At 51.0% G+C, this 24,019-nt stretch overlaps 9 protein-coding genes and 1 pseudogene across 9 annotated transcripts; 5 read left to right on the top strand and 5 right to left on the bottom strand.

Moving 5' to 3' along the window:
• Window positions 1-244: 244 nt before the first annotated feature.
• On the top strand, window positions 245-1,062 carry SAPIO_CDS9684 (uncharacterized protein; the record flags this gene model as incomplete). Its single annotated transcript, XM_016791016.1, has 5 exons — window positions 245-298; window positions 385-600; window positions 674-699; window positions 768-863; window positions 945-1,062. The coding sequence occupies 5 exons, from the start codon at window positions 245-247 to the stop codon at window positions 1,060-1,062; spliced, it is 510 nt and encodes a 169-aa protein (XP_016639526.1).
• A 1,654-nt stretch (window positions 1,063-2,716) lies between these two features.
• SAPIO_CDS9683 (Calcium influx-promoting protein ehs1) lies at window positions 2,717-4,657 on the top strand (the record flags this gene model as incomplete). The annotated part of the gene is made up of 2 exons (XM_016791015.1): window positions 2,717-3,899; window positions 3,975-4,657. 2 exons carry the CDS (start codon window positions 2,717-2,719, stop codon window positions 4,655-4,657), a joined length of 1,866 nt encoding a protein of 621 aa, XP_016639525.1.
• A 621-nt stretch (window positions 4,658-5,278) lies between these two features.
• SAPIO_CDS9682 lies at window positions 5,279-6,502 on the bottom strand (annotated as a pseudogene; the record flags this gene model as incomplete).
• A 952-nt stretch (window positions 6,503-7,454) lies between these two features.
• On the top strand, window positions 7,455-8,552 carry SAPIO_CDS9681 (Frag1/DRAM/Sfk1 family protein; the record flags this gene model as incomplete). The annotated part of the gene is made up of 3 exons (XM_016791014.1): window positions 7,455-7,478; window positions 7,607-8,054; window positions 8,140-8,552. 3 exons carry the CDS (start codon window positions 7,455-7,457, stop codon window positions 8,550-8,552), a joined length of 885 nt encoding a protein of 294 aa, XP_016639524.1.
• A 708-nt stretch (window positions 8,553-9,260) lies between these two features.
• On the bottom strand, window positions 9,261-11,726 carry SAPIO_CDS9680 (uncharacterized protein; the record flags this gene model as incomplete). The annotated part of the gene is made up of 3 exons (XM_016791013.1): window positions 9,261-10,105; window positions 10,172-11,605; window positions 11,693-11,726. 3 exons carry the CDS (start codon window positions 11,724-11,726, stop codon window positions 9,261-9,263), a joined length of 2,313 nt encoding a protein of 770 aa, XP_016639523.1.
• A 2,976-nt stretch (window positions 11,727-14,702) lies between these two features.
• Window positions 14,703-15,989, top strand: SAPIO_CDS9679 (uncharacterized protein; the record flags this gene model as incomplete). Its single annotated transcript, XM_016791012.1, has 6 exons — window positions 14,703-14,788; window positions 14,886-14,926; window positions 15,008-15,083; window positions 15,148-15,303; window positions 15,382-15,517; window positions 15,633-15,989. The coding sequence occupies 6 exons, from the start codon at window positions 14,703-14,705 to the stop codon at window positions 15,987-15,989; spliced, it is 852 nt and encodes a 283-aa protein (XP_016639522.1).
• A 126-nt stretch (window positions 15,990-16,115) lies between these two features.
• Window positions 16,116-17,386, bottom strand: SAPIO_CDS9678 (Uncharacterized protein; the record flags this gene model as incomplete). The annotated part of the gene is made up of 2 exons (XM_016791011.1): window positions 16,116-16,825; window positions 17,065-17,386. 2 exons carry the CDS (start codon window positions 17,384-17,386, stop codon window positions 16,116-16,118), a joined length of 1,032 nt encoding a protein of 343 aa, XP_016639521.1.
• Window positions 17,387-17,782: 396 nt separating this feature from the next.
• Window positions 17,783-18,617, bottom strand: SAPIO_CDS9677 (uncharacterized protein; the record flags this gene model as incomplete). Its single annotated transcript, XM_016791010.1, has 3 exons — window positions 17,783-18,000; window positions 18,091-18,375; window positions 18,434-18,617. 3 exons carry the CDS (start codon window positions 18,615-18,617, stop codon window positions 17,783-17,785), a joined length of 687 nt encoding a protein of 228 aa, XP_016639520.1.
• Window positions 18,618-20,829: 2,212 nt separating this feature from the next.
• Window positions 20,830-22,159, bottom strand: SAPIO_CDS9676 (uncharacterized protein; the record flags this gene model as incomplete). The annotated part of the gene is made up of 2 exons (XM_016791009.1): window positions 20,830-21,378; window positions 21,506-22,159. 2 exons carry the CDS (start codon window positions 22,157-22,159, stop codon window positions 20,830-20,832), a joined length of 1,203 nt encoding a protein of 400 aa, XP_016639519.1.
• A 366-nt stretch (window positions 22,160-22,525) lies between these two features.
• Window positions 22,526-23,724, top strand: SAPIO_CDS9675 (Tetratricopeptide repeat domain-containing protein; the record flags this gene model as incomplete). Its single annotated transcript, XM_016791008.1, has 4 exons — window positions 22,526-22,912; window positions 22,993-23,199; window positions 23,255-23,407; window positions 23,482-23,724. 4 exons carry the CDS (start codon window positions 22,526-22,528, stop codon window positions 23,722-23,724), a joined length of 990 nt encoding a protein of 329 aa, XP_016639518.1.
• Between the last annotated feature and the right edge of the window lie 295 nt (window positions 23,725-24,019).

The following is a 24,019-nucleotide window of genomic DNA, read 5'->3' as shown; positions in this document are numbered from 1 at the left end:
CCATTACTCTGAGACAAACTCATTTTGCAATTCTCTTCTTTCTCAACCAAAACATTCGAAGAAATCAAATATAACACGAGCTCTGCTTTTGCAGCCACGTTTATTGGTTTTTTGACTCTCCTAGACCTAACGATCAATACTCTGTCCGTATCCTCGCCCTCGCGTCGCAAGAGTGCTCGAAACAGCATCTAACCGAATAACGTCGGATCTAGACTTCATCAACGTAGCAAAAGTCGTCGCCATCATGTCTTCTGCTCAGGATCGCGTGCAGCAGTACGTCGGTGTTCTCGATCGAGAGGTATGTCTCCGAAGCTGTTCTTCAGGCAACAGGCGTCTTCCCCTGGGCGTGACCGCTTTCTAACAAGCCCTGGCTTCTCTCCACAGCTCGCCAAGTACCCTACCATCGCCAATCTCGAGAAGACCACCGGTGTTCCCAAGGCGTATGCTGCCATCGGCTTCGCTGCGCTCTACCTATTCCTCATTATCTTTAACTTGGGTGGCCAGCTCCTCACCAACATCGCCGGCTTCGTTATCCCTGGATACTACTCTCTGAACGCTCTGTTCACCACGAACACGGCGGATGATACTCAGTGGCTCACCGTAAGTTTTGAACCAAGGAAGAAATACGCCCGCGCGCAGGATTTTCGACGGAAGCTAACGTTCTTCTTCCTAGTACTGGGTCGTCTTCGCCTTCTTCTCGTACGTGGCCAACATGCTTCCCACAGCCCGAGGCTGCCTCAGTCGATGCTAACATGTGCTTTGTCTAGTGTTATTGAGAGCCTTGTCAGCGTTGTCTACTGGTTCCCCTTCTACTTCACTTTCAAGTTTATCTTCCTCCTCTGGCTCTCGCTCCCCACTTTCCGGTATGCTCGCTTTCCCTCTCGAACACCGCTAGATGGTGGGTTAAAAAAACGAGGATTTAGTGCTAATCATCCTTCTTGTAGTGGTGCCGAGTTCATTTTCCGATCTTTCTTGGCCCCCATGCTTTCCCGATACTTCCAGTCTCCCTCGACCGCCTCCAACCTTCGTGCTAGAGCTGAGGGTGCTGCTAAGAGCGACTAAATTGTCAACCTTCCAATAGTTGCTCAATTGGCCTATTCAAAGGTCTATAGATGTTTGAGACTAGTCTAGGGTGCAGTCACCTCTTTGTGCCCTAGGAGGCTCTTGATCTTCAACTGCCAAATGATTATGACCTGGACACCCTGCCAAAGCTTACGATGTGAACGAGTTAAGGATAGGATACAACGGATGTCTTTCATGGGTTATATTTTTGTAGAACAGGGGGGCGTGGTTCTGTACGCTGGATCCTGATGGGGCTTTGTTAATGGTTATCGTGATCGTCACAAATGCACTCTCTGTTTTCTTTCTTTACTTGCATTCTATTGCCCTTCTCCTATGGCCTCTGTGTTAAGACCAGTGCTTGAATTATGTACTGTGCTCATTGGAAGTTGACAGCCTCGGCTGAACTAACTTAGAACTCCAGCAAAATTATGTCCTCACCGCCGAGTCCTCATAGAGCCTAAAACCTTGTCGAGGTGTAGTCTATATTGCAATGAACCAGGCCTCGAGACGTTGCCAGTCAGCGGTGTTTGGTCATGGATATCTGGCGAGCGTGGTCTCATGGAAGAGAGTCAAAGTGCGATCTGCCAAGGTGGCACGATTACGTATGCCCGCCAGCGCACTCATCAATCAATAGTTTACTTCGTCCGGCATCTGATCTGTTGATGGAAATCTGCACTAGCTCCCGCTGCCGATGCCCCATGCTTCCGCTTGAGAACACTGCGTACTTTCGTAAATTACGACTGTGAACATCATCCTGAACTTGGATATCGTCCCTGCTTAGTGGCATCCCAGACTATGAAGGATACCGAGTATCGTCAAAGGATTATTATCCCTTACTATCAGAGGGTCTGGTACCAATTTTCAGTGTACCGAAAGTACCTACCGCCCGACTGGATTCGTGAAAGTCGAAATTCCGCAGTGTTCAACGTCAAAAATCTAGCGACTCAAGGGTCTTCTCAGAGTTCATCAATCAGATTGATCTTATTTATTCCCGAGCACAGGACGCATATGCAGTAATATGCATCTTGGGAACTACTTCGTGGTATCTTCGTGTGTACAAGTACCCGACGCAGAGTCCTTGGGTACGAGGTACTTAATTCGTCGTTCATACTTTGGGCGTGGACTTTATCGACTTCTAATAATAACCACAGTTGCGCTATAACTTGCTCCATGTTGGAGCCAGTCAGAACGCCAGACTATCGGAGATGGGTGCGCCCGGAGGATTACGAGGTGTAACTTGTACCAAACTCGTTTTGAAACTCACTAGAGCATGTCATCCCTTTCCACTCGACGCCAACACCATTTCAACAGCCCCTTCTCAATCCAGCGTGCCTGGACGAGAAAAACAGAAACCTCACGATATCCGCAACCCAAACCTGCGGAGGCGAAACCATGAGTCTTCTTCGAGATTACCCTTCTTTCCGCGAATAGCGCCAATCCTGTCCACCGAGTCTAGGTTCGACGTCCACTCGTTTCTCCGTCTCACCCCCGTCTTTATCTCACGATCGCCGCGACTCTGGGTTTTGCTGGATCAAAACCCCCCTTTCGCGCGACCGTGCTAGGATTTCAAGCCTACATTCCCGTCGCTCGACCTGCTTTCCCTGCCCGTTCTTGCGTTTCTAGCGACTGCCCTCCCGGTGGCCACGCGTTTGCAATGCCGCGAATACCATTGCAAACGCGGGCAAGCGCATCTGCCGGGACTTCGATGATGCTCTCCTTGATCTACTTGGCCCTTCTCCTCCCATCCTTTGTCCTTTCTCTCGGTATCGAAGACGCTCCTAAAACCGCCGCACTAGATGGCCTAATAATAGACAGAGATGTGGCGGGAAGGAGTGCGGAGGTGTTGTACGAACCACAGTTTGTCTCGTTTGAAAGGACGCTCATAGCGAGGCAGGCGGAAAATATCAAAGTTCTAGGGAACAACAGCCCTCAGCGGTTCTCTATGGATCCGGCATCGATAGCCTTCTTTGCCTTTTCCGTCGACGGGCTAACACCGAGAGCGGCACCTTTCGAGCCTGACCTCGAATCGGCGAGCAGCGTGGGGCAGAGTCCTAACCCATTGATCGAGGATTTATTCAAACGACAGACAGAACGAACTGTCTTTATTTCGGCTAATGTTTGCCGTCACCCTGAGAGGAACACCGATGATCAACCGCCGGCGCTGCATCTCATCGTTTCCTCTGACCCTGACGATCAATTTCCGAATAGCACCAAGGCTACGACACAAAACGTAATATTCTTCGAGGGCTCAGCAATGCAGAGCATATCCATATCTTCGGGTACCGTTTATTTCAGCATCGAAGCGCCACCTGTGCCGGATGATTTTAAAGGGGAATGGAATCTCGAAGTGGCTGTATCCGATGATGGCTGGTATCATAGCTATGTCGAAGAATCTGGAGAGGGTAATGGCATGCTCTGGGCTGCAGATGTCGATGGCGGATCCGCACTCCTCATGACGAAAAACTTGACGGAAAGCAGGGTGGAGGCTAGTGTTCTGATGACAACTCCTGGGCTGCCTTTCACTCTCTTCGTCGACGCTTCCCAGTCGCGAAGCCTTGACGGAGTGCGGCGCTCCTTTTGTGGGCTGCAGAACTACGCTGGAATTGCTTCCACGAAGAACGACAAGCCGACCGAACAAATGCTGATGAGCATGACTACACGTGGGTTGGGCAATTTCCCCAAACAGCAATTCTGGTTTGGGGGCCTCAACTCTAGCACTAAGTATACGGGGATTTTAGTCAAGTCCAAAACCAGTGTGCTAGCAAAGAGGCAGAATACGGGTGCCAATACCGGCGTCATCCAAGTCTTCCCAGAGTTCCAGTTCCAAACCACGGAAGGTAAGGCTGCAAGCTAGACTCCTAGCAAGCATTTTATTTGTCTGTTGTTCAAAGTGTTGCTAACAAGTTTATCAGGAGACAATTGCCGAGTCATCACAGACCTAGAGTTCTGTAATGAAGTAGAGTATGCCGTGCCGACCAACAGTAACAAGTTTAGCAACACATCCGCTTTAGCTAAGGCTTACGACGACTTTGCGAAGACTATGTACGCCAACTTCGAGAAGGCCATGCAACAAGTCCCCTGCGAAGCTCCGGTAACTGCCCGGTATTCATTAGCCCGAACCTGCGACGACTGCAAAGTGGCCTACAAAAACTGGCTCTGCACAGTCGCGATCCCCCGCTGCGAGGACCTCTCCTCCACCAACGCGAATGCGCTTATCAGGAACGCCCAACAAGAGTTCCCCAACGGAACCAAGCTTGACGAATCCTTCGTTAATAATCTCCGAGAAACCGAGGGCCCGGGTGTTTTGTTTTCCAGGCATTCGTGGATCGATGAAGTGATCGCCCCGGGGCCTTACAAGGAGATCCTGCCTTGCGACGACCTGTGTTATCAAATCGTCCAAAGCTGCCCGGCGTCCATGGGGTTCAAATGCCCTGTTCCTGAAGATGATAACTTCAAGTTCAGCTACGCACAACGTAGCGAAGGGACCTGTAACTTCCCCATCTCTGCGACCTTTGTGTCCGGAGGCAAAACCGTTGTTGCGTCGGGGATGGTGTTGATAGCGGCATTGACTGCATCTTGTTTCAATTATTTCTAACGGCACTTCGCTTTATGAATGAGCGTTCTTTAGTTTTCGAGGTTATCGCTTCTATTTTTTTCTTCTTCCTGGTCTGCGCAGGCTAGGAAGGACTTCTTTTTATTTTGCCTGGGAAGCATTAGCTTTCCTTTAGATGTTGCATGGAATCGGCGTTTTTTTGTTTTCTGTTATAAAAGGGTAATGGCACACTTGGAACGGAATGAACTCCAAACTTCTGTTGGACTTGAGAGGCAGGGGAGAGGTTCTTGATTCCGGTCTGGGAGGTGAGGAAGCGAATGGCGTTGAGCGTATGTGCTGGTGGTCGACTTTAGTGGTTATTCTTATAGACCAGGTGAACTTCTTCGTTCCTGTAGATGAAGCAAGCTAGACTTAAATTTAGCTCAGAAAATACGCAGAGATCTTCACTTACAGTGGATGTATCTTGAATTTCAGTCATATCGTGACCATTTAATATTATTCGTTTGTATAGCCGTCGCCTTCTCTCTTGAATAACCGCCCCTAGTTTTTGAATCAAGGCATCAAATCGTACGCCCCTCGTGTATCATCATGGTTTTCCATACGCGCCAGTCACCTTATCTTACACACATCACCAAGAAAAAAGAAAAGTAAAAAGCCAACCCCCTACCTCTGTCCGAAATCCAGCTTCCTCGCCACCTTCTTCCCCCGATCTTCATCCACAACACCAGGTCTCCTCTTAAGATCAGCCCCCATCTTCTCCTCCCCTCCCCTCTTCCTCGGCAATTCCTCCTTCCTCGTAGGCTTCGGCGCGGCGCTCCACCATTCATGTCTCAGCATCTCCGCAGCCGTGATGCGCTTCTTCGGATCGAGGACAAGCGTCCTCATGAGAAGGTCGACGCCATCCGCACCGACGGGGAAGAGTCCACGGAACTGCTCTCTAGGCGGGACCGGGTAGATCTCCGCGGGGATGGCGCCGTACTCGCGCAGCTTCGACACGCCGGGCCAGTTCTCCTCGGTAGGCGTGCCGAGGTGTCGGCAGATTAGCTCGATTTGGCCTATGTCCGTTTCGCCGGGTAGGTAGGGGTTGCGGAGGACGAGCTCGGCGAAGACGATGCCGACGGACCAGACGTCGACGGCGCCGCTATAGTGCTTCGTGCCGAAGAGGAGCTCGGGGGGCCGGTACCAGCGGGTGATGACGTTGGAGGTCATGATTTGGTGGGGGTCTGCGAAGCTTCGGGCAAGACCGAAATCGGCAAGCTTGATCTCTCCGTCGGCGGCGATCAACAAGTTGTTGGGTTTGATATCGCGATGAAGTACATAGTTCTCATGGCAGAACCAGACGGCGCGGGTGAGCATGCCCATCCATGCCTTAATATCGGCGGTACCATAATGGATAGAGTGTGAATCCCGGATCAGCATCTCGAGATCGCCCAGAGGGAGGTACTCTAGGACGAGGTTAAGATTCTGATCCTTTGAAGAAAATACGGAAAGGAGGCTGATGATATTCGGGTGTTGCAGCTCTTGCAGGTGCTTGATTTCGCGCACGGCATCAGGCGGCAGACCGTCCGTGTATTCCTTCTGAACCTTGATCTTCTTGATCGCCACGCGCACCGAGGGGTTACTTCGCAGCGATCCGAGATATACGATAGCGTAAGTACCCTCTCCGAGTTTCTTTCCTCTCACGTATTTTCGCTTCTCCTCCTCGTTCATCATCTCTGAAAGGTCGAGGCTGGGCGGGATGGAAGCTAGAGGTAGAGCGGGGGGGTGGGGCCGAGGGGTGCTCGTTGAGGATCCCTGTCCGGAGTTGGTCTTGAGGGGTGAGGCCGAAATAAACCGGCCGCCAGACGGGATGTCCGACGGACGTGCCACGAGGGGAGAGCCTGACATCTTCGCGTTGGGAGGTGCCGGAGAGGGCAAACGGCGTCGACGATGTCGGTGGCGTTCGAGCGAGGGTGACTCGTTAGATTTTCGAAATTTTCGAGATTCGTGGTTGCGGATTCAGTTTAGATGAAACGGGTATTGGCTATGCAGGCGGAAAACACCAGCAATGCAAAGTGCTTCGTTGCCTGGGGGAATGTGAAAGGAAGGCAATGAAATGTTGGAGCTGAGATCTTGCCTGCAATTGACTGGAGGCGACGAATTGAAAGATCCTTATCGATAAGCTCATCCGCATGTCGTTGATGACAGCTGACGCCATCTGTCCAAATTAAGCCCGTAAACTCCGGCGGCAGGACCAACGGGAAAGGGCCGAGTCCGAACCCGAGATTCGAGATTCGTCACCCTGGTCCATTCTGACCTCTCCCCTTACGCCCTTACGCCACCCCTCCAAGCACCCTAGGCTTCTCGATCCCAAAAACGCGTGTTTCCAGGCCTGCTTCGCCGCCGTCTACGTCATCCCGTGCTGTGTTAGAGGCCACTACACCAATCCCGGGACCGTCCTGCTTTGTCCTGTATTAAAAATCCGGTCCTGCATTCAGCATGCGCAGGACAATAGTTTTCAGTAATATTGCCTGAGCCGAGTGTCGTGTGAGGCTTGAGCACCATTCCTGACCAGCTGGGCGCCAGCTTCCGAGCATGGGATTTTCATAATTTAACCCCTTCTTCACCCAGCCAAGCCCACCTTGGTGACGTTTCCGGGCATCAAATCCTTTTCACAATTGGGCTTCCATACCTGTGTAGTTTGCGCCATTGCTTCGGCACGACCGGCGACCATGCGCAAGCTGTCATACTATAAGAAAAGACAACCAAAATCAAGTGAATGACACTCGAGACCCGTCATTAGTCTGGCGACATTATCATTCATCCACTCCAACCCCCAAGTGTAAAGCTTCGCAAAAGAATGAGAGTGAGATTCTCTTATTGGGTATGTCCCAAGCCACTTTTTGACGGCTTTTTACTTCAAATCCCAAGAATGACGAGACAGCGCTCGCGTGCGAAGATGCCCCATGAGAAAAAGGAATAAAAATTGCTAATTGAAACGGGAACATCTAGGTTCTGCCCATCATTTCGGGTGTGGTATGGCTAGCCACCCTGCTAGGTCTGCTCCTAGAATGGGCAGTAGACGAGCATAAGAAGCGATACCCGTCGATGAGCCCGTATGCCACAATTCCTTTCATCAGTAACATCGGCGCGCATGAGATGAAACCACTCTTCATCGCCGGCTGCGTCATCACCACTGTCTTCCTCGATCTCTCCTTCGCTTCGGACTGGTGGCTACGGCACAGGGGTCGTCTGGTCCCCAACACCACCGTCGGCGAAAAGGTGTTCTCGGGCTTGAGCATTGTATTCGCCATCATCGGCACCGTTGGTTTAATTATGCTATCCATCTTCGACACGGCAAATCACCAGCGTCTGCACAACATATTTCTGGGTCTCTTTATTGGCGGGTACCTGATCAGTGCCATTTTCATATGCCTCGAGTACCGGAGACTAAGGAGGAGTAGGTTTCCCCCCTTCCCACTCCCATTTCTCTGCAGTCCCTGACATTACTACACTTTGGGCATATCCTCTGACTAGTCAACCAGACCACCGAGAACACAGGATCCTTCGCACCTCCTTCCACATAAAACTCGGCTTCGTCCTCCTCGAACTCGCCCTCATCATCTCCTTCGCCGTCTGCTCGCGCATCAAGAAGCGTAACGCCGCTGCCGTCCTCGAGTGGGTCATCGCTTTCATCTTCTCCGCCTACGTCTTCTCCTTCATCGTCGACCTGTGGCCCGCCATGCACACGAAACCCGAACGTGGCAGCCGCGTGCGCCGCCGTGACTTGGGCATGCCGAACGGGGATAACAACAGCGGCGCCGCCGTGTGTCCCTCTAGTTCGGGTTCGACACAGCTCAGGGATTGGACGCCGATGGAGATGGAGGAGGCTCGTCATGATACAGTGCCTGTGCAGCCGCGACAGGCACATATGAATCGGGTGTCGGACAATTTTTAATCCATAATTCTTCTTTCTTTTTATTCTTTTCTGTGTTCTTATTGCGGTGGTTTGTTATCTTCTTTACTTCATTTCTTCGTATAGAGGAGTGCAAGGTCGAGGACGTTGAAGGGAGAGGAAAACTGCATTTAGAGTCGGTGGCTTAGATGGTGGGAAGGCGTTTGTTTCTTTTTTTTTTTTTTTTTTTTTTTTTTTTTTCTTTCCTGGCGTTCCTACCATTTTAGAGAGTGTTTCTTAGGGGCATGGTCGAGGAGTTGTCGGTTTTTCGTCTTCTCTCATTCATAAGAATCCCCTCCATGACTAGATTCGACGAGCGAGACCAATACTCTGTTATATATCATCGCTCGTCATACATAGTATAAAGCAGCGTATGCACGCATATTCAACTGAATCACCAGGTTCAATGTTACATTAAAAGTTAATAAATCAAACTATTATTATCTTGATATGAAGTGAGCGGAAGATGCGAGAGTATCCCCTACGCCGAGAGGTAGATTCGTGTGTGTATATAAACCGTCGTATAGTACAGCCCTTGGAACCTGCCATTCTCTTCAAATGCGAACAAAACAAGACCGCAGTTGAGCTTGCCATATCCCAGCCGCGCGGCCATATGCATCTATAATGCCAATATTTCCTTTCAAACATATCCCCAAAAACGCCAAGTACAGACTGCCCAACATTATACAAAACTTGACAAACAAGATGTGTTCAATCGATAATTTCTTTGAACCGCGAGCCCCGCCCGGGACTTCTACTCTTCCCAATCGGCGGCGTCCAAACAGCCCTCGTCGGTATATCAGTAGGCGAAAGCGTCGCCGGCGATTGAGTCTCTCTCGCATCGACAAACCTCTCATCCGATCCGCCCGAGCTTGCGCTCGATATACGAGTCAACTGCGGTCCCGCTGCGGCGTCACCAGTCTTGGCCTCGCTCTCTCGCGCCTCACCGAGAGGCAGGCTATCCCTTCCCGCGACGGCCACTTCCCTCATCGACGAGACAGGTACAAGGCTGTGCGTACTTCCACCTGGAGTCCGCAGTTTCGCCGTGTAACCGCCGACAAATCCCTTCTCTGACTCCTCGAGAGCCTTTGGAGATCCTTTCTGCCGGGAGAGTCTTGCCTTGATCCAGTTCTTGACCTTTCCTGGTGACAAGGCTGGTTCTTTACTGTGACCGGGAGAATCCTCCTCGACGGGGGTAATACTTCTCGGGGTGGAGGCATTCTCCGGCTCTTGAACCGGTGGGAGGGCGTGTGACGGTTCTGGGTGAGTAGGGACTGCCTCGCCATTCTGAGTACCCGACATTGCTATAAGTCGAAATTCCGCAATTTCGGTGGATGTTATACTGCGATTATCAGGAGCAGGGACGGGAGCAGTAGCGGAAGCATTAACGGCAGCAGTACCGAGGGCAGTACCGGAAGGGGCACGGGGAGCAGCAGTGGGGCCGACGAGGGCCGCTTCCACCTCCTCCATCCGCAGGACCCTGTCGCCCGACTTCCATTTCCGATCTTCTTCTTCAAGTACTTGCTCTCTCTCCTTATCCTTTTTCTTCTGACCTTCTGTTACACCGATTAGCTTTGCCGCATACAACTTCAGTTGCCTTAACTTGAAATATTTCACTATACCTTTGAGCTTCCGGTAAATGTCTCTTATCTCTCTCTGATGTACCTTCTTTGTTTTCGCCTCCAGCTGCTTCTCGGCCTGCTCTTCTTTCAACACTCGTTGGCGCTCATGCTCCTTCTCCGCACGAACGTCCATCTCCCTCAAAATCGGCTTAACCTTACGGACAGCAACGGCGTCGATTTCGTCCTGCGCTACGTACATTCCTCCCCCGACATCTCGCTTTCCCGGCGGAGGCATCTCCGACGCCACCTTGGCCAGGGCGATGGCCTCGGCCCTGGGAGCCCATTCGGCCAATTTACACGGGGGAACCTTTCCCGTCTCTTCGTATATGCTTTCGTCGATGCCCCTGAGCTGAGACTCGACGTTTTTCCGGGCCGCGGCGAGCACGGCTTCGCGGTCTTTTCGACGTTGCTCTTCGTCGGCTTTGGATTGCAATGGCGGCAAAATGGCCGTGGCTCTCGACGTCCTATTGTGGCGTCGAAGTTGTAAATCGCTATCACTTGAGGACCTGTGACGTATTCTCAGGGCGTTGGCGACTCGGTGGAGAGGGGCTGGAATTTGATCGGGAGTGTTCTGCTCTTGAAGTTCGCGGTTCTTCCGAAATTCTTCTTGGAGTTTTTCCAGTCGCTCTTGTGCTAGCTTGTATGCCGCCTCGTGAAGATTCACGGGTTCAGGCTGGCCTAGATCTGTGCTACTGCGCATATCATCGGAGTAAGCATCATCGTGAGCCTGCTGTTCCGCTAGTTTCTGTTGTTGTAGATATGCCTGTCTCGCTAGTGCTACAGCCGAGGAGTGGATTTCGCTGGCCCTTCTCTTCTCTTCAACCTCGATGCTCACCGGGGGGTGAGACGTATACATGCTGCGATCCAAGGCCGTAGCCGGGATAGCGCCGGATTCCGCCGAAGGGGATAGCTCTGGAACGAAAGACCATTTCTGGCCCGCACTAGTGTCAGACACACCACCGGCACGCTGCTTGATGAGAGGTGACGACATTGATCTCGGCCGCGAGGCCGTTGCCTCTTGCGCTGCCATCAGCGACGAGCGGCTATCGAGGCGAGGTCTCATCTTAGTGCTTTGAGTGGCCTGCGCGGATTGAGACTTGAAGGCTAAGCATGCCGCCGAGCTCCCCCAGTTTTCTTGAGAGAAACTATTACGGTGCGGGGAGGCGGTCGTGCCGGTATTCGTGGCTAGCTCGCGGACGGCCTGGTTGCGTTTTTGCGATCCCTTCGAGTCCGCGGCGAAAGAGGCCGCAGCAGCCGCTGATGACCGGACAGTCCTTTCGGGTGTGGGTTTGACCGAAGGCGGACGGGGACTCTGTCTCCGGGACCATCCAACGGTAGCCGCTGCTGAAGCTGAGGCGTCACTCGGCAGGCCGAGAGAAGGGTAGCTAGGTAAACTCTTCGGATCGGCATATCTGAATCGCCTGGATCCTGGTGCTGTTTGAATGGGGGCGATTAAAAAGTCAGCAGAGGGCTCGTCTATGCGGAGATGAAGGTGTATGAGGGGCTCATCGGACCACTTACATGAGCTTGGTTGCTCCTGTTGGACGTGCGCCATGACGGCATAGATGGGTAAAAAAAAACGAGCGGCAGTTCAAAATTTGAATATTGATGATATTAATTCATTTACTTCTTCTCCCACGATATTTACTCTCCATCTGATCTGAACTAGGTGGAGCGGGGAGGAAGTTTGGGTGGCGGGGTTTAGATGTGGATGTCAGGTACGTGAGACGGAAGGCAGATATCAAACTGGTGTCGTTCAAGTTGACTAAGATGCTCTCCTGAGGACAAGAATTGAACCTGAGGTTGTGTTTCAAGGGAGGAGGTGAGAAAGTATATCTTGGGTTGACGATGGAACTCTTCGTTTGAAATAGAACGTATGGGGGCGAAAAAAAGGAAGAGAAAGAAAAAAAAATAAGAAAAAAGAAAAGAGAAGATCAATGCCACAGATCTTGACAATTACGAAAGTTTAACAATACTTGACCGAGAAAGCCGCAGCAGCAATCAAGTGAGGCGAGGTGCCCGTTGCAGGACACCCAGACCCCCGGCGCTGGCCGCGCAGGTATTGAGCTACATACGATGGAGGAGCAGTGAGTGGGTGTAAAGTTGATTGATCGATCATTGAAGGTTGCATCATCACCCGCTGCACTGGACTATCTTGGCATCGTCGGGGGCGTTAGTTCGAGGTCGCTAACTTATGGGGCGAGGCCAGACCTCGCCAGGCATTGATCTGATTGATTGAGGTATCAATGACGTCCCATCGGGTTGGAGGTCGCGGGGGCAGACCAGGTAGCAGTACATTTTCAGGTGGTCTTTGTGCGAGCGGCACTCGGGACGCAAGCAATCGATTCGGGGGAGCAGGGAGGAACAGGCAGTCAATCATCCAGAACTTCCTGATGTGGCGTTGAAAGCTTCGCCTGGATTTGGCCAAGGGCATCACGCGGTCGGTTGTTAAGGCCCCCAACTAGCTGAGCCGAGTAGAGTGTACATGTACCACGCCAGGCTGTGATGGGAGTCATTGATGATTGGAGCATCTGCCTACCTAGCAATGCAGGAGGGCACAAGTAGGAGTTAAGGTGAGGAGAGCACTTGCGGCAGCATGCCAGGCTAGTTCTTAGTTGTAACCATAGCGTGTCTCTAAATTCGAAAGGTGCATGCAGCTATCAAAAGGAGGGAGGTTGGAGGCTCTCCCAACTGATGATTGATCCTTGTCGAAGAAGAAAAGAGGCAGCAGCATGCTAGTCTTTTCGTAAATGAAGTTGAGGTACATAGAATTTGATATCGAGGCTCTGGTCTTGCTTATCGCCACAAGAAAACAAGGCGAAAGAATAGCAAAATATACGAAGTGTGTTAGTGATATAATTAGAGTCATCACGATGGAAGGTGTCATTGGTCTTGATATTCTTAGCTCTCTCGCCTCTGAGCCCAAGCGATGAACTTGACTGCGGTTGTCAAAACAGCATCGGTGTTCACGGCAATCACACGGCATTCGTGGTACCGAAGAGGACTGCCGCGCCTCCCTTGTCGTACGTATAATTGGTCATGGACATGGACTGGAAATCGTAAACTGGCGTTCGCGATAATAAGTACTTGTACACATACGCACACCCGCGATGCAACCCTGGATCAGGAGGCACAGGCACTACGTCATCGCCACTGCTTCCCCACAATCGACGATTTTCTAGTTTACGCCAGCCGGCTCCAACGTTGAAGCAAACCAGTTTACGAAGGGAACTATTACTCACGTCACGTAATATAGGCAAGTACGAAGCTATCATTGATGTTCTGGGAGCCTGAGACTACGGAGTAGATGGAATGGTGCCACAAGATGGGCCAAGGGACCTTGCGTATTGCTTCAGTCTGGCTATTATTGGCATGGACGGGCTTGCTTCGTCAACTCGTAGTACGTACGGAGTAGATTATTGGTTTGCTTCGTAGTCCACCTCCATGACTCCAAGCCTGGCCCATCTCTACCAAATCGGTATTAGACCTATGGACAGGCTTCTGTTAGCGGCTACTCGAGTCCTCTTTTTGGAAGAGGCTTCGAATTCAATTGATAAACCACGACTTGGATTCGATTCCGTCTGGGCCGAGCTTCCCAGGAGACTTCCCACAATAGCAACATTGGACTATTCTAGTTTATACGATCGTGGCGACTTTATACTGTTTAGGGACACGAGGAGCCCGATGAAGCGTCGAGGCGTCGAAGAAGAATACGTAATCTAGGAAACGATGATCCCGAAATGGAACCCGAGATTTTCTTGTTTTCCTCTTTCAGAGACGTGGATCCAAACGCGGGAGAGCACTCGGGCCCGATCCGGATCAATTGAGCCTTCTGAAACAGTATGGTACGGTACGGAGTAGGCGGGTAACGCGCCTCAACCAAAACGAACGAACCTTCATCAAATGCTCCAGGTTTGTGCAAACCGCTATTACTCCTGCAGTCTTCAACACCAGATTTCTCTACTGCTTCGGAGTCCGAGCTTGCGACTATACGAAATCTGGATGTATCAATCCTTGGTCTTCCTTGTTGTGCAAAGGTAGTGCTCAGTGTTAATTTGCTGTCAATATGCACATGAAAGAATTCTCCGAACATTAGCCCCGTAAGGCCGAAGCTGACTTCGCATCGCTCGAATGCTGTTTTTCGTCTCATCTTGAATCTCACATATAGAGGAGTCTCGATGTCGGGTTGCTGTCTATCCACGGTCTTTTCCGAATTTCGCGGGTTGTACGAAGTGGAGGCAAGGCCTGGCTTTGCTTTTGTCAATTCGTTTCCTTCTGCCTGACCGCGCCGCACGTCGTGGACGAGAGTGATCTGCAGATACGGTTCACCGCTTCTGGTGCCTAGGAAAGGGATATTGATATCTATTTCGCCAGTTCCTTTCTCATCGGTGCCTATTTCGGCTCATTTCTTTCTCTGGTCTAAATCCGCTGCAAAGTAGATACCCAAGTTTCTTGTCTCTTTTTAAAAGGGGGGTAAAGGTATATAGTAACTAATCTAAACCACCGTCCGGGTCTGGAAGCCTCCCCGAGAATGCCGTCATCAAAAGTACCCGAAATCCACGGTGTGGTCAATTTCCGAGATGTCGGCAAGTCCATCAATGGCTTTCTTGGTGAAAGGTATGATACACACCGCCGAAAGGCCAAGCGAGAGCAATTGCAAGATGCATCTCTGGTCGGCATACCTGCACAGGCGCGTGCTAACTGCATGACGCAGACGACTTCGCGAAGGGCTCTTCTACCGATCAGCTAGGCTAGGTGTGTCAACTGAGACCTTCGACGGGGAACAAGGTGCTCTAGCGTGCCATTGACTGACACATGGGATTCTAACTATGCAAGACGATGCAAGACCTGAGGATAAAGATGTCCTCATCAATGACATTGGCCTCAAGTCCATCCTAGATCTCCGCTCAAAGTCAGTTCTCCCATGTGTCCATGCCAACAATAACGCAGCACGTGTGACACTAACAAGCCGGCAGCACCGAGAGGATCGACCAGGCGGAAAAGCACGGTGCTCATCGTGCCTCACGTTCGCCCTCTGCCACACTCCCTGTAGAACACTACTTTCATATTTCACTCGCCGGGAAAGCCTATGAGAGGCTCCTGTTGGGCCAGCTATCATGGCTGACCTTCATGTAAGAAACAGAGAACACATCCCGCACAAGTTTAGTAGAGCTTTATTCGCTAACTTCGTCGTCTTGTTCCTCCTCCAGATGGATCATCATCCTCTTTATCTTCCGCCAGCGCCATCGCGTTGTTCATATCATTGTCCGCGAGGTCATGGTACCGCGCGGTCTGGTCGGCACGCAGTTGGATACCATGGAACACTGCGGCGCTGATGTAGCAACCGTAAGCACCGTCACTTTTTCTTCTCGCTTTCTCTTACCCCAACGCCAACGCCAACCCCCAACCTATTTGCCTAACTGGCCTCTCTGTCACTTGCCCGGCCTAACGACGAATGCAGGCCCTCCGCGTTTTCGCGACACCAGCCCATTTCCCCATGGTCACACATTGCACTCTTGGCAAAGACCGCACAGGTCTTGTCGTGGCTCTCATCCTCATGACTCTAGGTGTACCGAGACGGGCTATCGAATATGACTACGCCCGCACCGATGTCGAGGTCGAACCCAAGAGAGACGTCATCCTCAAAGAAATCGCGTATACTGGACTGCCGCCCTCCTGGGCCTACACGGCGAAGGACATGGTTGAGAGAGTCGAGACTTTTATCCAGGAAAAGTACGGAGGAATAGACGCCTACTTGGACTTTATAGGCGTCACCCTGGAAGAGAGAACAGCCATAAGAGAAACGCTGTTGTATTAGCTGGAGGAGTCCTTTGACAAAGCACGTATCATAAAGCAACATGTACTCAATATTATGGGAGAACGAGTGGGCACATTAAAAGCGCAGCGGAAATTTTTGATATTTTTTTTTTTTTTTCTTCTTCTTCTATTTTCTCCTAAACCGACCCTGTATCCAGCATCGGTACATCTTGATACGCGACGCCCTGTTCACTAAAAGCCTATTATCCCGCCCTAGGGCGTCGATCTCAAACTTATCAGACCAAATCTTGGTCAACTCGTCTTCCTCGAAAAAGTAGACTCTCGTCCCGTCACCCCTAACGTAAAAGTTCTCGTCAAGATAGCGATTCTTCTTGAACCGCACCTGAGCGAGGTCCCCTCTTCCATAGTCTCGGAAGCAGACGTGCCCGTCAGGCTTCAGCAGTCGATGAATGTTATCCACGGCCTTGTCCCACTCAGTTGGGGAGAGGGCAGAGAATATAAAGATCAAAACGACAACGTCCACGGAGCCCTCGGTGAGTCCGGGAGGGAGCTCATCTCCCGTCACGTCCCAGACATCAGCTTGCATGACATCCGTGTTATACGCCTCTTGGCTGCGCATCACCTCTACGGCCTTCTTGGAGTAATCACACGCGTGTACTTTTAGTTGCGGGTTTTTGTTCCTGGCAATCAGTGGGAAAGCCGTATTTCCGGCACCTGCGCCGACCTCCAGGACGACCTGGGGGCCGGCATCTTCTTTTGTTACGTCTTCGAGAATGGGAAACTCTTGTTGGAGCCATTTCCGGTCTTTGAAGAAGTTTGCGGCATTATTCTTGTAGAATAGATTCCACCACTTAGCAGGATCGGTATTAAATCTCTCTGAACAGGGCAAGCTGTTAGCTAACAACGCCATTGCAAAACTGGTATGCGTATAGACAAGAGGTGGAAAGAGATGATGCATCAGATGGGAGCGAAAGAAGAATAAGTTGGTCATCAACGGTATTGTCAGATGAACTATGCATTTTTGAAGGCTCATCACCGCATCGGTGGGTTGGTTCCAGTCAAGAAACAAGAGAAAGAAGAAAAAGAAAAGAAAAAAAAAAAAAAAGTAGACTCACTTTTATCAAAGTCATTTGCTGGAGACTGACGCTGCTTCTCATACTGAGCCTGGGCAAACTCCTTATACGCATCGTCAGTCTCGACATGATCCCAGGCATTGAACTCGAACACGTCGTCCTGCTCGCCAAGGTACCGGTTTCCAAACTGAAATGGATCGGATCTCTTCTTGTTCTTCTCCGGGTCATGGGACCTGTGGGCCGGGAAGTCCTGCTCCCCGGGTTTCGATTCTTGCTTAAGGTTTAGCTCCTCGGTCTGCTGGACCAGATCGTCACCAGTCTTTGGCACTTCCGGCGCCAAAGGTGCGGCCTCCGCAACCGTCATTATGTATCGGTGCCTGCCCAGATAATCGCGTTTGCAGAATAAGCCACGGTAATTTCCTTGGTTTCTTCCAATGAAAGATCCTGGGGTAAGGACAGGCTGCGTGAATGGATACAAATTCTGTTGGATTGAACTTCGGGGTTTGGGGTTGAGAGAAGGAGGAAAGAAAGCGAAGTTGGTGTTGAGTCAATCTCCCAAGAAAAATCTTTTTATTGACAGCTTGGAGTGGGGGGAACAGGGGCTGTGTGCTCCTGTTATGCCTACACCCGCCTCCAGCTGTTGCCATATAGGTTGGTCCCCACTCTTCACAACAAATTGAACCTCGGGAGTGTTGTTTTTCCGAAACAACTCCAATCCCCAATGCGGAATTCGAGTCAAGCTTGACAATACCTAATATACTTAGTCCCCACCTACAGCCTCTCCACCATTCCCTCCATCTTCCCGAGTTACTGGGACTGTCTCCCCTTTCTTGGCAATCGGCGCTCCATACCTCGTCGGCTTCCTCACGATCCTTCCCGACTTCGTCCTGCCTAGGTCGCCGACATGGATGATCGCACCCGATCCAGTCGCAGCAGCTCCATGCTTCAAGATTGTGCGGCCCCTTGAAGTTTTGGTTACTGACAAGTACTTTGTTAGCCCAGATACTCGGATGGGAGGATGCTTGAGAGCCTAGTTCTGATGATAGGAAAACTTAAAGAGATACATACGATGCTCCTCCTGCCACTCTTTTTGCTTCTGTTTGTTATACCGGTATCGAGCCACAATGGTGCCGTACCTTCGCTCGGTTGACCGGTGCCGCATTGGGGACTGCAGCATCCCCCTAGAGTGGGAGATGATGGGCCCTTGTCCCATCTTCGAGTCACACTGCCTGTCCCCCGGCAAGGCACTCGAGATCTTGTGGGCATGCAGAGGCATGCCACCTCTGGCATAGACCTCTACATCGTTAACCTGGGGAGAGCCCTCTGCAACCCTAAAATAACCATATTGGGCGTCTTGTGTTCCTATTAGCCTTGAACATGCTGAGCGCTGATTAGATCAATTTGGACTTACACATCCATTCCAGGTCCAGAAGATTCATAGGCGTCAACCAGCGGGTGTCGTCGCCCACAGCGAACGCGAAGCAGTTGTATGCCGGGCTCGAGGTTTCCCAGTGAACTGCAAAGCTCCCCTCACGAGCATCGGAATGGTCTTGAATAATTCCTTGGACGAATTGGGTCAATTGCTGGTTAGCCATGATGCGCACGGCTAAGGAGAAAAGGATAGGATTGAAGAACTGATTTGACTCGACAGTTGGAACAACTGATGTATAGAGCCAAAAGGGGAACGGACGATTTGGGAATGCTACTGATAGCGAGGTGAGAGGGCAATGATACCGGAACCGAGATCTGGCTATGCGGAAGATGTGTGGGAAGCAGCTTTTCAAGGATAAAGAGCTGTTTCTTCTAATCTCTAGCTGAGGGAGGTGCTGCCGGTGGCATCACTCTTATGTGAGTCTGCACCCTCCCTACGGCGTATTCATAACCCACGCCGTGCTCGCTGCTTTTCTTTCCAGAGCCTTGGATCTCCAATTCCAAGATTGACTCCTTAGAGCGCAACATGTGGGGATCTAAATCTGATGACTAGTTTGGCTGTTTCGGCGCGCTTCGAGGCTATAATGAGCTGGGCTAACAATCTTTGGGCTAACACTCTTTCCACCATTCAACTCAATGCAAACGACTTATGTGTTGCGGGCGGCCGTCTCACCAGCATCTGGGATGTTAGCATCTACAAGCGCTATATCAGGCTTGTTCGCCAAGTTTTGTTTCCAAGCGAAGCTATACACTACATCAGCGAGTTCGGCGATGCTACTGTATCGTCTTGGTTGCATCGCTTGCGCATAGATGTGCAACACCTGGGTTATCTTGGAAGTCCCTACGAATGTATTCACGTCCGCCCAAGCGCACCTGCGAAAGCGCGCACGTCGGTACCTCGTTGACTTTATTGGTTTTGTAGAGTCATAGGGTCTGGGGTATGGGAAAGGCCGTATTGACTCAGGCCGTGGTTGGGTCGTGGTTGTCCAGTTGGCGGCATGCCGACAAGGCCCGTATTTGCGATCCGCAACGCCCTTCGTGGGAGAGTTTGTCTCGCTCGACCTCTTCTGATGCCTGACCACTGCAGGGTTGTCTTTAACTTTGGGTATTACCTGGCCAGCAAGGGCTTTTGATATTTCTGATGCTGGATATCCCGGTGACTCGCGACGTGCCTCTTTGGTGAGCACATTCTTTGATGATAATGGTCTAGCAGTCTGTTTCGGGGGCAGCTACTCTGAACGTCTTATGAAAAGAGAATTTTCGGTTTCGATAACTGAACGTCCAGGGAGATTACATCTTCCATCTGGCTAACTCCGGGCCACAGCTACCAGTGTTTGCTTCTGTACTACTGCTAGCAGCATGGCTCACCGAGGCTGGCCCAATGATACCTATTTAGCACTCTCGCTGCCTTGGTCAATGCAATTCATTTCAAGCGGATTCCTAGATGTTGTTTATTCTGGAGTGGCTATGGAGTTTAGAGACACGAGGCTCCCCTTCCGCTTGACAAACAACCCGACTCCGGGCGTGATAAAACTGGTTGGATTTGTATTTCATCGTCGGCAGGCACGCAACCTTATTGACCTGGCTCAGAGTGTGACAGGCTTCCAGGAATTCATCGATGGTTTTCCATTTTTTGTAGAGTCACATACTTCGTAGTCGTTTCAGGTGCGGCCCAACCCTATAGGCATGGCCGATTGTGGGGAGTCGCAATTGACAAACGATTGTGAATACATAGGTTCTGACGCTGCGTCAGTGTAAAATGCTCCCACGAAGGCTACTACCGGCTAGAAGTCTCAGAAGATTCACGACGATTCATGCCCACCGCTACGCTGGCGTACATTGGATGCACCAAGCCGGAGCTTAGACGACTTCATTTGTGCTGACCGGGCCATTCAGGCAAATGTATGTGATGCCTGCGCGTGAAAAATGCCAATGACAGTTTAGAATGGCAAGGTGTAGAGCATACAAACCTTAGTTTGCCAGCGTGCCATCGAGGTAGCCGTGAACATCGGGGTCTGTAAGCTCCCTTCTATCCTCCCTCTCAAGTAGATCAACTGGAAGTTCTAAGTTAGAGTGCGGGGAGCCGGAGGCATTCCCTTGCCCCTTCTAGTCGACGTAGAGAGGTTAACTAGATGCAAATGCTAAGGCCGGGTCAACTTGGCATAAAGATGGTGTCGATAGCTAAGAAACGATTCGGGTGCCTCGATTCCTATCTTCATTACCAAGGTAAATATCTCCTCTTTGCCTGCCAAAACAAGAAGAAAAGGCAGAACACGAACGGTACCAAAGAAAGCTAAGGCAGGAGACAGCAGAGATGTACAAGAGGCACAGCCGGTAGCTCAGCCCGTAACGCAGCACGGAACTCTAAGCAAACAGTCAAGAATCGTCATCGCTGACAATCTCTCCAGTAGCAAGGAGTCGTCGGCCTTCGGGGAGTGGAAGGTCTCGGGTCGGCGGGCGCTGCCACTTCAAAAAGTCACGGCCTTCCTTCACCAACAGGAAGCGAAGCTGGCAGGCACAGTCGAGAGGCCTACCGGCTATGTCATGGGATGGAAAGCCTGGCACCGGGGGCCAATCTAGAGGCTCCGATGCCTTCGTGAAATGGTTGATCCTCTCGTCAACAGTCTTCCTCCGATTTACCCATTCTTCGAGGATAAGACGATACTCAGTTACGGGGCTATCCAGCTTCACATCTGGGTGCTTTTCCCACTCTCGCTTCATGAGTACCTTGGTCATATCTAGCTCGTTTGGGTAAAATTCTCTGCGAAAGCTAAACTCGCGCGTAATGATCTCGTAGAGGGTAAAAACGACGAACTTAACATCGTTGCAAGCTTCATCGTACCCAAAGACGAAGTCGTTCGCCTCGTCTCCTCCCCAGCCTAGCTTCGCGGCTGAGTTGAAATCGAAGACTTGGATACTATCCGTCTCTGGGTTGATGAGAAGGTTCCATGGGCAGATATCGCCATGAACGATGCCTAAGTGGAGGTTGAGATAATCGACAACCTTCTTCTTATTATTGGTTCAATATGCGAGACGGGCAAGAAATACAAACCTGAATAAGTTGTTTAAGGTATTTCAGCTTGAAGACGCGATCGTCGTTCTCATCGAGTGTACCACCTGGGACGTACTGCGTAACAAAACCAACGACTTTATCATCGCCCTCAACTACATCGACAACGAGTGCATCGAAGGGGACAATGTTCGGATGCTTAGGTATTCGCATAACACAGTTGGTCTCGTGCCAGATGGAGGCCCTATTCGCAACATTCACGAAATACTTGAAAACGACCTTCTTAGTTACGCCAGGGCGAGGTTGGTAGGTCGTCAGGTCTACCATAAGCCCAAGACGATCCACCTCGGTGAGGTCACCGCGGCTTACTGTAGCGGTTCCCGTGGGAAAATCGGCGAGTGATGGATAGAAAGGGACGAACGCAAAATCTTCCGTGATGTCCGATTTGCTAGACAAAAACGTGCCGTCATCCGAGATGCTCACCCGCAGGGCGTCCGCTGGGAGATCATCGACAAATTTGGCGAGGGCACTAAATATGAAATCATCGTCATATTTCTCGACGGGCGAATACACCAGGATGAGCCGCCGTTGATCCCAATCCTCCACGTACCACAGGACACCACTTAAGTAGGGTATACAGCCCGACATGGTGAAGCGCTGCTCAGGAAGACAGTGATCGAAGTAGTGCGAGCCCATTTTTTCGGCTCTCAAATTGAGGAGAGACGAAGGGTAGAACGTAGTGCTTTCTTTAAAGATGAGAGGACAAAAATTAAAATTAAAAATAAAAGAAAATCGATCGTCTTGGCCGTTGGGGGGGAATTATCGAGGTGTGCAGGTACGACGTCATCACTGTAGCTTGGAGGAAAGTGACCACTCAGCGCCGCCAAGTTACCCTTTCGGAGGAATATCGGAAGAACCCCCACAGTCTTAATGACAACAATTGAACGGTTTCGAACACACCAGTCGCGCTGAGCTTGGCAGAGCTCTGCCCCAAGACGAGAGTAGACATAGAACTGCACCCACCTTCGCATTTGCCTCTCCGGAACTCCAACTACCTGCATCATGACGCCGTCTCTCCTTCGCCCCCAGGCATATCTGTCGAACAAAGAAGTCCTCGAACTCGCTCAGCAAGCTCCCAACATCCTCCGCAACAACCCCAAGGCCTTCTCGACATCACCGCTAGTCTCCCTCTTTACTGCGTCGGAAACGCCAGAGTTATGGATGATCTACGAGAACCTGTTAATAGCCTGCCTCAGGACGGGCGATGACCAGTCCGCCTTTGAAATTCTGGAAAGGCTTATCCAGAGGTTTGGCGGTGAGAACGAGAGGATAATGGCCCTAAAGGGGCTGGCAAAGGAAGCGAAGGCCGCCAACAATGCGGAGCTCGAGGCTATTCTTAAAGAATACGACTCGCTCCTATCTGGCCAAGCGGAAAGCGAAACGAACATTGTAAGCGCCCTCCCTCCCCCCAAAAGTTGGTAGGGAAGGTTTAAGGGAAGCTGCTCGTGCTAATCGGGACTCTTTCTTAGCCAGTTGCGAAGCGCCGGATTGCATTACTTAAGTCGATAGGACGAAAATCGGAAGCGATAGCGTCCTTGGTTAAGCTATTGGATTACTCGCCGACGGACGCCGAGGGGTGGTCGGAGTTGTCAGATCTCTATCTTTCTCAAGGCTTGTACGCGCAAGCAATCTATGCTCTCGAGGAGGTTCTTGTCCTACAAGCAAACTCTTGGAACGTAAGTCATGATTTCCGGCCAATTGCTAAGTTGATACTAACTTTTGAGTCTGTAGATGCACGCTAGGCTGGGAGAGATCCTATATATGGCGGCCACCGAGCTGGCAGATGGTAGTTCAAATAGGTATTTCGCGGAGTCAGTAAAGAGGTTCTGCCGGAGCATTGAGCTCTGCGATGACTATCTACGTGGATACTATGGCCTGAAGCAGGTAAGGCCGTGCCACTACTCCGCAATATCAATCGAAGTGAGCGATTGAATACGAATGCTAATGCACGTCTCAAGGTCACGGGTACTCTATTGAGCGATCCCAAGCTCCTCAAACCGTCCAAGCAGGCGGATGGGGAGGGCATGGCCCTCCCTCCCAAGAAAACCCTGGAGGCATTAAACGAGAAAGCGACGGCGAAGCTTGGCGAGATTGTGCGGCGATACAGCACGGGAGATGTCCATTGGCAAGGGTATGATGCGGCGGAAATTGAGGCCACCCGACAGCTCCTTGCCAAGGATGAAGCCCAGGTTGTACGATAAGTAATGTGTAATGACACTAGTCAGCGTTCTTTTTCTTTCTTTGCTTTTGCTTGTTATTCTAGCCCTCTTGTTCTTTCGGGCCGCCGCACCAGGCCTCGGACGGCTTCAAAGGAGAATACTGTTTGCGTGCGACAAAAGCACCGACAGAGCGGATCTGGTCCACACCCTATACTTGTTATATGTGTGATCCGCGATGTGGGAATAATATGAAGCGCACCACACACAGGCGATATTTCTCTTCCACTTGTGGATTTCTCCCTGTTGCCTTGATGCCGTCGTGGAGTATTTCGCGAGA

Source organism: Scedosporium apiospermum (genome assembly GCF_000732125.1).
Source record: "Scedosporium apiospermum strain IHEM 14462 chromosome Unknown SEQ_SAPIO_0143, whole genome shotgun sequence".
In the NCBI taxonomy this organism is placed as follows: Eukaryota; Fungi; Ascomycota; class Sordariomycetes; order Microascales; family Microascaceae; genus Scedosporium; species Scedosporium apiospermum.
This window is presented reverse-complemented; position numbering and strand designations above follow the sequence as displayed.